Source organism: Protomyctophum parallelum (assembly GCF_964188405.1).
Source record: "Protomyctophum parallelum genome assembly, chromosome: 13".
NCBI classification, from domain to species: Eukaryota; Metazoa; Chordata; class Actinopteri; order Myctophiformes; family Myctophidae; genus Protomyctophum; species Protomyctophum parallelum.
Window position 1 is genome coordinate 36,703,917 of NC_139708.1, and position 11,746 is coordinate 36,715,662.

The following is an 11,746-nucleotide window of genomic DNA, read 5'->3' on the forward strand; positions in this document are numbered from 1 at the left end:
ATGGGTGGGTCTGGGGTGTGGGAACATCTATTTGAAGCCGCTTGAGTCAATACTCTTGATACTTGCTTTGGCTTCCATCTCTCCACGTGATAAAGCCCAGGCGGGGCCGGGCCGGGCCTTGAGAACTCTACCTGTATTAACCGCAGCTCGAGGGGACCAGGACAATATTAATAGACAATTTGTGAAGGAAGAAAACTAAAACACAACTTTCATTAGAATGAAGACAACTAGCTTTCTACCATTCAAGCTGCATTTTACTGTGGGAGGGGTGGGGGAAATTACGGAGCCCTGGAGTGGCCCTGGTGAGAAAAATAATTTATCTCGACCGGTCAAGATAAATTATTCTTCTCACCATGGCCACTCCAGGGCTCCGTACACAGGGGGCATCTATGAGACAATTCAAGGCCAGCATGTATGTTGCATGGGACAGGATTATAGGCTGATCATGAGCACATCCGTTTTGGTCTGGATTTCTTCTTTAACCACTAGAACCCTTGCATGGGGCAGCAAAGTCTCACAGCATGTCACGTTGCTACACGTTGTAAGCTTGTAGACTGGCTATTTTCGGTGAAGATATATAAAATAAGGACAGGGGCCCATAGAGCCATTGGGAATCCGGTCAACTAAATATAGGGTTTTTACCCATCTTTCCATGTGCACCTGTGAGCAATAAATGCCGCTGGCATCACACGCTGGCTCTGCATTCCACCAAACATCAGAATGTGGAGGGCGGATCGTCTATTCTGAGTCTGGCTAGTGGAGAGTCTTTAATCATGTTGTTCTGAAACTTTTGTTATTTCAAAGAGAACCCCCATAACTCTGAGCGTATAAAAATGGACCTGCGTTCGTCCATTTTTGAGGGGCGCTAGCCCCTCCTATATTCAGCTATTAGTGTAGATTTCCGTCTTACACAAACAATAAATTCCATTGACAATGAATGGAGAATTTACGTCATGTTTGTCAGATCAAATCTTCTATTTTCGTCCTACACAAAGATTTAATTCCCATTGACAATGAATGGAGAATTTACATCATACAGTATGTGTCTGAGTAAATCGACGTGTTACGTCATGATGATGTACGATGATAAGAGCGCCCCTCACTTCACACGGGTGTGATTTCTGAGGGCCCTCCTATATATGGCTTCAATGTTTGTTTTTCAACGAAAACGCCATAGACAATGAAGAAAAATCTAATGTTTGTTTTGAGGACTTAGACAACAGCACCCGGTGCTTAAACAAACATTATTAGTGTGGTTGCCCAAATGTTATTAGTGTGGTTGCAACCAGATTGTCACACGATTATTCTCACACTTTATTTTTCTTCTGGAGTAACCTACCTAACTTCCGCTGTGATTGGCCAAGCTTTGCATAAGGTTTGTAGTAGCTAATTGACTGTTGTTGGTTACGTAACCCATCTATGTTTTACAATCGTTTATAAAGACATAAATTCAAAGTCAAGCCTATGGGGCCTATGTAAGCGACTGCGGCAACCACACTTTTCTAGTGTTGTAATTGATGTTGTAAGATAATAAGAGCGCCCCTCACTTCACACGGGTGTGATTTTTAGATTACACTGAGAGTTATTAGACCAGTAAATGGTCCATTTACTTACTCAATTAAGGAACCCTGAGGGTCCCCTGGATACCACTTTGAGAAAGGCAACAAAAACTATTCAAAACAATGCGGCCATGTTGTGAAGTCTTGTTCACAGGGGGAGCAGGACTTCCCGCTGGCTTGCTTAATGTGCTCTGATGCAATTCCACAAATAGATGCTGGTGGTGCTTGTGTGTGTGTGTGTGTGGGGGGGGGGGGGGGGGGGGGGGGGTCGGTATGGCTCCAACTGGGAAGAGAGGAAACACTGAAAAGCCATTAGGATTTTGTATCCGTGTGTGCGTGTGTGTGTTGAGATGGGTGACTGGGTGAAGTCGAGCCACCACCTGTTTCTCTCGATGGGGAACCTCAAAGGGTGTGTGTGTGTGTGTGTTGCTTGGAACAGCATTAGCTCATTTACAATCTATATCCCATTGTAGGACAGTGTCATGCGCTGAAGTGAAAATAGCCAATCTACAAGCTCACAAATGCGTCCGACTGTAGCACCCCTGGGGCAATGTTTCCCTCTACCCCCCCCCCCTCTCTGTGTCACAGTGACATTAAATCCGTCCCCATTCCCTCTCTCTATCATCATGTTTCCATATCTGTCTCTGTCAGTCTCTCTCTCTTTCTCTGCTGTTTCCGTCTCATCAGCCAGGCTCTGCCATTAGTGTCTCGTCTCCTTCATTATTCCTCTCTTCTGCTCCTCTCTGCCTCTCCGGTGTCTCCTCCTCTCCACCTACTCTTTGACTGTCCATTAATATCACTAACTCCTATACCTCCACCTGCACCACCCCATCCTTCTATTTCTGTACCACGTCTTTCAATAGCCGCGTCTCCCTGTCTCTCTCTTTCAAGGAGAGAGGGGATATATTATAGTGCAAGCTGAAGCAGAGTTGCAGTATAGGCGAGACATTTTAAAACCCATGCCCATATCTCTCCCCCCCCTCTCTCTCAGAGTCCTAGCTGAGTCGTGACGCTACAGGCTGGTAGAGGCAGAGTCCTAGCTGAGTCGTGACGCTACACAGGCTGGTAGAGGCAGAGTCCTAGCTGAGTCGTGACGCTACACAGGCTGGTAGAGGCAGAGTCCTGACTCTACAGGCTGGTAGAGGCAGAATCCTAGCTGAGTCGTGACGCTACACAGGCTGGTAGAGGCAGAGTCCTTACGCTACAGGCTGGTAGAGGCAGAGTCCTAGCTGAGTCGTGACGCTACACAGTCTGGTAGAGGCAGAGTCCTAGCTGAGTCGTGACGCTACACAGTCTGGTAGAGGCAGAGTCCTAGCTGAGTCGTGACACTACACACAGTCCCCCCCGTCCCCCCTCTCTCTCTCTCGGGCAGGCAGGTAGAGGCAGAGTCGTGACGCCACACACAGTCTGTTGCCTAGAGGCACCGGCCGAGCAAGAGCACGATAGTCCATCAATGGCATCCCCAGAACAACCCGTTCCACGCGCACACACAGTCACAGACACAGCACACGGATCGAGATAAATACACACACCAGAAACGCACGCACGCACGCACAGTGTCGGCAACATAAGACAAACACACATACAGTGTTCCATCTCTACGTCTGAACTTTACACGGCCTATCAACCCCCCCCCCAGAGTGTAACAGAGGACGGGCAGACAGACAAGCCATGATGAGCCAATTCCACAGAGGGATCATGATATGCCAGCAGCAGCAGCAGCAGGGTCAAAGTGATTTCACTCATTCCACACTGGCATGCAAGTTCCACACTCCTCCTCAAGAGTGACAGCCACAGTAAACACAACCCTGACCACAGTATAGTGTCATCCCCATCACAGTTTGCGAGTCCAGCTACTGTACAGTCACTGCGGCTTTCATACATGTTTCATATCATTGATATCAAGGACCCCCAGGTTCAGTGCAGTGATTCCCAAAGTGGTGTCCGGGGACCCCTTGAGAGAGTTCCAGGGGGTCCCCAGCCAAATGAGAGTTAGGAACCAAATGGACCCTTATGGGTCTGTAACTCTGAGAGTTTACAAATGGAACCAAATGCACCCTAATGGGTCACCAAATAGCTGTAAAGATCTTCTCTCATGGGGGTCCCTGGCATATAGTTTCAAATTGGGGGTCCGTGGGGCTAATGATCCGTTCATTAGGCACGCAATCCCCAATTAAATTTAATGAATACATGTTTATCTATTTTCAGTGAAAGATATCCCCACAATAATAGAAAAGACAGTAGTATAGATGGGACTCCGCTGGTATAGTTAACTAGGCCCCTCAAGGGGACACGTGCACAATCATTATAGACAAATCTAATTTATTAAACTGCAGAGCACAGATAAAAGGAGTAGTTTATATTAGACAATAAAGAGTTCAATTTGAAGCACAGAAAATGATGCTCTCATTGGCTTTTGTGCCTTTAGCAGAGCTACAAGATGTCCACTGTCCTGATGACCTCAGGGGAAAACAGCTGGGCCATCAGATAAGAGGTAATTGCCTGCCTCATAACAGTGGTAATTTAAGAGGTTGATTCAAACAAGTTAAATATTGCCAGAGGAACTAAGAGATTAGATTTGTCACTTGTTATGGCACTTAGCAGCTTCATTTGAATAAGCCATTACTCATGGCCATATCTGTTCATTTTAAACACACATGGTTAGGCCAGCATTTAAGAACCAAGAATGAAAAGTGGCTCAAAACAAAGGGTCACTTTGGCATTGCACAAACAATTCAATTGGTCAAGGAAAGGAATACACACAAATCAACAGAGCTAAAAACTTTTCATTTGAACCTAAGACGAGCATGCTTGACTCTCACTCTGTCTGCCCTCAACAACAGTATAACTAGTTATCCATTAACCAACTTTCTACTAAGGACACTGGGTGAAATGTTACTAACTGCTGATGCACTGTAGCCTAGCGTAGCCTAGCCAGTTAGACACTCCTCAAGAGATTAAAGTGTTTATTTTATCACAGTTTTTAAAGTGGGTAATTAATCATTTTCTGACACATTGGACCAACTCAAAAGGGGACTGTGCTCTACTGTGGCAATCTAAATACCCTCTGAGATACTGGGATATGGCATGTGGCAGGGATTCTTTTTTTTAACCCAGTGGATATTTTAGTTCAGTATTTACAACAGTTTCAACACAATACCCACTTCTAAAGACACAGCCTCCAGCCTGTCTGCTCGGTGCTGTGTCTCCCAACAAAGCTGCATTGTTCAGCAGGATACAAAGTGGCTTTAACTAAATAAGCAGCACAGATGTATGGGGGCTACTAGTAGCCACACTGTGCCGTTAGCCTGTGGAACCCTGGAATTAGCCAACAGTCCTAGTTATGACATATCCATCCATATCCAGCAGGTTTTCAGGCATAACCCATTAGACCTAGGCCAATTCTACAAATGCCTTCAAAATAAGTAGTTCTCAAATTAGTAATCAGGGTATTTCTAAAATGTTCAAAATAGCAGCGTAGCCTACAAGCTGTACAACATGGCAAAGTGACGTGCTGTGAGCTTGTATCGTACCATTTACGTTGGCTCGTAAATAGCCAACACTAAAGTCTAAAATGGCACAATGCTTTCCTGGTTTTGATGGTTTAACCCATCCATATGTCCAGCAGGTTTTCAGGCTTAAACCATTCACATCACTATTATCCTTTATGTCTGACCCAAGGTCATCTAAACGCTATCAAGTATTTTATGATGTGGCAACCACATAAATGTCAGGATTGTATGGAAACATGCCGTCCATATGGGCATATAAACAGGACATCCACACAGATGTCCATATGGAAGATATGGTATCTGAACAGGTATGCCAACATTTGATCTTCTGCAGACAGCTGGTTCAAAGCAATAACTTTGTCAACAGTATATTGAATGGAAATGCTAAAAACGAATTATTCATATTTGACTCCAAAGCCTAAAACTTATGGAAATGTAAAGACGTGTCATGGACATAAGGGTAAATAATGTGTTCACTGCCATGATACAAAACGAGTAATGCACATTGAGCCAAGTGAAGAGACGAAGAGTAGACATTGAAGGACAGCCTTGTTGCTCTGCCTTCAACATGCATCTAATGCCCCGACATGTTGTGGTACAAAACAAATCACTGCTGTCAGGTAAAAACCTGTCCAAAACTGTTCTTTTTTTAGTTGCAAAAACATTTTAAGTTTGTATATCTGCTATATTCAATCACTACTTTTGTGCCACACTCTTGGATGAAGTAGGGCATGCATTTACAGGAGTAGTTGAAATAGAGATATGAGGTTTCTGCCAGACAGTGACGAAATACTACTAAGTATCACCTGCATCAACGAGGTAAACCACAAGACCAATGAGAAACTGAACAGGCGCAATTATTTTCAAGCATTTTAATACAAACTTAATAAACTATCAGTCCCTCTTAACATGTAAGACACTGACTCCAAATACTTTGTTATACCGTTTTCTTTTTTATCAAGTATTGCACAATGTAGGTACAAAATTAATATACGATTACATTTTGTCCATAATATAGCAAAAATCTTTAAACTCTTAACAGAAAATACAACTCTTATGTTTTTCAAAAAAGCAAATATTCTTAAATCCCACCACTACGGAATATTCTGTACACAATCTTTAGAATAGTCGATGTTTGTTGTTTTTTTGTTTGTTTTTTAGATGGATTCATTTTACAATTTCAATAAAAAAAGAAATAACATAAAGTCGCTGCAGCCATCACGGATCACTGTAGTAGTAAAAAGATATAAATGCAATACCATGTCGTAGAAACAATAGATACTCTGATATTTTACAAACTCTGTACTAAATTAAATTATACAATTAGAAAAAAGACCAGGAAATCCCACTTATTTATGCCAATTCTTTGAAAAATTGGCGGCATCCAGTTATGTTTTAAATACTGAAAGAGGCCATGACTTGGGTTTGTTTTTTTGTTTTCTTGTTTTTTAATATCTTAAAGCAGTCACGTAAAAAATTATTTTGTGCTTGGTTGGCAAAAGAAATAACAATGATGCATGTTGAAGTTTAGGTAACCAAGCTTGGGCATCTTGTACTACAAGCTTCATCATAAAAAAAGAAATTAAAAAAATAAATAAAGAAAAAGTAACTCAAGGGGGCAAAGTAATTCACCCTCGGGCTCATGCTCTTGGACTCGTAACAAAAGATTTTATAGCTGACAAGTCACTTTTTTCCTTGACAATCTGTTCATGTTTTCTTTTTGTTTTATTTTTCTTTAATGTGCATTTGTGGTGTGTGCGTGTGTGTGTGTGTGTGTGTGTGTGTCTGTGTGTTTGTGTGTGTTTTCCCCTATCTCTGGTCATTTCTGTGTGTAGTAGCAGTAGCAGGAGTTGTACCTTTACATGTACTAGTTGGCCATAACTGGCTGGAATTGCTGGTTAGAATACTGCATGTTGTTCAAGCTGAAATTCAAGCCGTCCATAAGGGACTTGTCGTTGAGGCCGCCGTAGGCGGCAAACACGTCAAAGGCATTGCTGTACTGCAGCGGGCTGAGGCTGAGTGAGCTGTCTCCGGGGAAGAGAGCGCTCGGGCTGCCCTGACTCTGCAGGTTGGGGAACACAAATTCCTTGGCGTTGGGGGACAGGGCCGAGGGCTTCTGGTGCTGCTGCGCACCCAGGCCCAGCCCGTACAGAGAGTGCATGGAGGTGGAGATGGCTTTCTGTTTCAGGAGGCCGTTCACATTCAGGCCCAGGTTGGTGGGGGAAGTGCGCGCCACCTTGTTGTTCCCGGCAGCACTGCTGCCGTTGTTGTTGTTGCGGCCGCTGCTCTTCATCTTAGTCGAGCCGAACTTGGTGGCTGCAAACATGGCAGTCGTGAAGGTCAGCGGCTGGGTGGAGCGGGGCATGAAGGTGGGACTGACGGCTGCCGAGTGGCCGAAGGGAGGCGAAGGCGAGCTGGAGACGGGCGACGTGCCCACTGGGGGCTCACAGATGGGCATGAAGACCTGCGCGTCGGGGTTGAAACTGTTCTTGATCTCCTTGTCCAGGTCCAGACTGCCATTGGGGATGGCCGCAGCCACGCTCTCGTTGCTGTCATCGACGTACAGCACCTTGACCGGCCCCTTCTCGCCGATCTGGTAGGACACCTCGAAGGGGTCGATCCACACGCTGAGGTCCTGGGGCAGGTTGTGGCGGACGTCCTCGATGTCCAGCCCGCTCTCTTTGGCCGCCTTCTCCACCACGGGGTCAACCTTCTCCCCCACATGGATGCACCTGAATCCTGAGCCTTTGTATGGCTTGTCCGGGTACCAGTGTCCCTCGTACTTCTGCTTGAGCTGCCGCTCCAGCTCCTCACCAAAGATGTTGACCCGCCGCCGCGGCAGTTTGTTGTACAGGTAGGAGATGATGAAGTTGAGGGCTACTTGGATTTCAAGCTGCATAGCGGACCGCTGAAGTGCACCAGATGTGTGAGACGACTGGGTGTGTCTGGCCTCCGATGTATCCACGGGGTGGGTGTTGTTTATCCGTGGTGGGCTGCCGAGGATCTCCGGGGAGGACAGGGTGTCTTCTGGCACCAGGCAAAAACAAGGAACTAGAGCTTAGTTGAAACTGGTTGAACAAACAAAAAGTGCTGGTTTTGTAGAAGTGGTGTTCTTCCACAGGTCGAGTGATCTTTTCTGAAATAATCACAAGTGGGGAAAAATACCATGAGTATGCATGTTACTTTGCTATTCCTTGTGATATTATCAGCCCAAGAAATAGATGAACACTTTTTTTCCCTCTTTGTTGGTAATGTTACCTAAATACTATAGCACACACACACACACACACACACACACACACACACACACACACACACACACACACACACACACACACACACACACACACACACACACACACACACACACACACACACACACACACACACACACACACACACACACACACACACACACACACACACTGTACTGAAAGACATGTTATAAAATAGGCCATGCTTCATAATGTTCTTGGTGGCTGCTACTGCAAACCATATAGATACAGTACACAGAAGCGCCCTTTAAACATTAACCCTACACTGCCTGACAGCAAAGTCTGTGTAGCTTCTTGTTTTGTTGCACACAATCATTTAAACATAAATAGTAGGATAATAATAAAAAATAAAAACATCTTCAGTGTCAACAGTGGCAGATGGGGTGGAATGCGTCATGCGAATATGGCTATTTATTATATATTTTTTATATTAAGAAAGCTCAGGCTCTCTGAATCTTGCTATTGGATTGCTGTTACATAATAGATCCACCACAGCCTAGCCGGTGTACAGTAAAGCTACAGTCAGTGAACTGATCACCTACTGAGAAGGTTATCCTTAATAAAACAACAATGACCGCAATGTAACAAGTTAAAGTGGCTGCCTGGTAAATGTAAACTTCACTGTTCATTTATCGATTGGCCAAATTGGAACAAAATGAAATATTCTGGTCAGTTTAGTTGCATTAAATTAGCAATGAATGTTGGTTGGTTATTATAGCCTACCCTGGAGCTGGTTTAATATACGCAAGCACCGTCGAATAGTCGGAACGATTCGGTAAAAAGACACAAGTCAAAATAAAGCTTCACAACGACACAGCAAGTTGAATTGACTATTTTACAGAGCAATCTGCGTCGGCGTGTAGCATCTCCCTTCATCGACAAATCGTAGCTTCAAATCAATTACGTTGCATATAAAGAAGTTTGACCAGCAACCAACGAACCTCAGGGCTGGGCTGAAGACAGGAGAGTGAAGCCAATGTGACACTTTGTATTCTACGCGCAGCTAAAACTCGATTTATGCATTGGCTGAGGAGGACCCACCAAGAGGCATGGAATGAATCAATTCTGCTTACACTGTGATCTCATACATTAGTCCTGACATAAAACACCTTCCAGCTTGGTTCCAGTACAGATGCAACACACTTTGGACCAAGAAAATAGTACACACTGACACACACAACCCCTCCCTAACTTCGTGGACTGACGCAGCAAATCAGCTTAATGAAACCCTCAGTCAGACTCCGAACAGAGCTTACACAGACAGCCCAACACCAAGCAAAAACACTCACAACTGCAGAGGCATAAAAAGGGCAAAACGATACTTACTTTTCCGTTTAAAAAAATCAAGAGATTCTCAGTAGTTTTGAAGTACCGTTAGTTTAGTGCAAATAGAAGAAAAAAACAAAACAAAAACAAAACAGTTCGGTAAGGTATAAATACTGTCTTCACATAGAATATATTATCATCATGTAAAAAAAAAAAAGTAATTCCAGTACATGAAGATGTCTGTCGGGAGGATTGACGTTACGTTTGCTTTCTTAGGTTTCTTTTAAGGTTATATTCTTATTTTTGAGTTTCTTTTTTGTTTGTTTTCGTTCCCGTGTCCTATCCTGTTCAGCAGGCTTTGCAAAGCAGCTCCTCTCCCTCCTACTCGGGAGTTTTACAACTTCGTCCCCCACCGTCTGCAGAGCGCCTGTATTTATAGCCTCCGCCACGGGCACGAGGTGGAGGCGGTGACGCGCTTTCAGAGGTCAAAACAATACATACGCCGCGCCATTGGCTCACCGCCGCGAGTCCCGCCCTCCACGCATGGCCCGACTCGGACGCCCATTGGCCGGTTCGCTCCGTCGATCACCCTACCTGAATGGAGGAACGCCTCCCCTACGGTGTTGCCAAGTCCGCTGAATATCGGCGACTTTGGCCTTGTTTTTCCTATAGTGTTAGATTTTCGTCTTTAATACAAAAACATTAAATTCCATTTGACAATGAATGAATGCAATGCATTTACGTCATGTAGACGAGCAAATAGGCTATTTTTATCCTACACAAAGATTAAATCGTATTTGTCCATGAACCCCCATCTGAAAATACTTGTGCCAGCCAGGCCAGGGACAAACAAAATGTTACATATATAATCAGAATCAAAATAATAATGAACTTTATTGCCATATCAGTTTTATTTTAAAAGTTAAAAAGTGTGTGAAATTCGTTTTTGTGCATAGGTCCCACCCATCGTGTAATTATTTTAAAGAAAATATGTATTTTACAAGTGGTAAACTGAAAACTCTTTTGGGCTTGTTTTCGTAGACCTGGCCGCTTGTTTCTGTCGCAAAATGTGGCAACAGTCCCCTCCGTCCCGACATGTACATTTGCGTCACAAGTAAGTAAACCTATGGCTCTGATGACAGCTGATGCGAAGACAAAAATAATTATTTTTTAAGTCACACGACGGAATAAATGACATCCACACGTGTGTGTCGTGTTCCCTGGTAGCCCCACACAAACCCGTTGTCTCTAGTCTCTCTCGACGTGACGGGGTTTAGTGTTGCTGAGAAGAACAGCTAGAGAACCATGCAGCCCTTTCGCCCAGAAACGTGTGCTTCAATTATACCGAAAATAGCCAATCTACAAGCTAAGTCGCGAACGCAACGCCTGAACATCGGCTATTTTCGGCGAGCGACGCCGTCGCTCTAATGGCAGTCTTGTGATATGAAAATTATCAGTAGGCTAGATGCTATAGCACAAAATGATCAATTGTTTATTATTAATAATAGGAACTTGAGTCTTGAGGTATCGGTACGGCCCGGGCGCTACGGAAATGCTTGCTGCTTCTATCTCAATAGCTTTAGTAGCCTTATAATGTTTATACCATGAAGTGACAGGAGTGTGCGACTCGAGTAGACTCCTGTCCCAGGGTTATATAAAATGCGTTTGCTGTCATTTTGTATTCATCGCTCAGCCGGAAGCTGGGGCAACTAAACTAGGCTAAAGAAAGGCCGTGACGGTGTCATTATTATAAGAAAATATATCGCATATATACATAAATCTATTGCTAAGCCGAGAGAGGAGACTCCCCGGTGGAAGCATACATACAGCTGGCACACAGGCGGAGGGGGTGGTGCCGAACGCTATCTAGAAAACACCGGCGTCGATTGGTCAGAAAGGGGCCAGGAGCCCTGTGATAGGTCAGAAACGGGGCAGGAGCCCCAGTGTTGAATGGTGTGGTCCGTATCTAAGGTGCTGATGTAGCTGGGCGCGTCATCACCAGCCTGGCTGTGCGTATGGCGTAAGCACATTTTTAAAGGGCTGTCTCTCTGCACGAGATAGATAGTGCTGTGTAATAATTGACTGGTAAAAGTCTTCTTGTAGAAAATGCATCTAATAGCCTATAAAAATACTT

General features: G+C 44.4%; 1 protein-coding gene across 1 annotated transcript; it reads right to left on the reverse strand.

Annotated features, from left to right (window-relative positions):
* Positions 1–5,928: 5,928 nt before the first annotated feature.
* LOC310869688 (protein Tob1-like) lies at positions 5,929–10,004 on the reverse strand. The gene is made up of 2 exons (XM_083780526.1): positions 9,673–10,004; positions 5,929–8,207 (listed from the first exon to the last, which is right to left on the reverse strand). Exon 2 carries the CDS (start codon positions 7,968–7,970, stop codon positions 6,939–6,941), a length of 1,032 nt encoding a protein of 343 aa, XP_083636652.1. The 5' UTR covers positions 7,971–8,207; positions 9,673–10,004; the 3' UTR covers positions 5,929–6,938.
* Between the last annotated feature and the right edge of the window lie 1,742 nt (positions 10,005–11,746).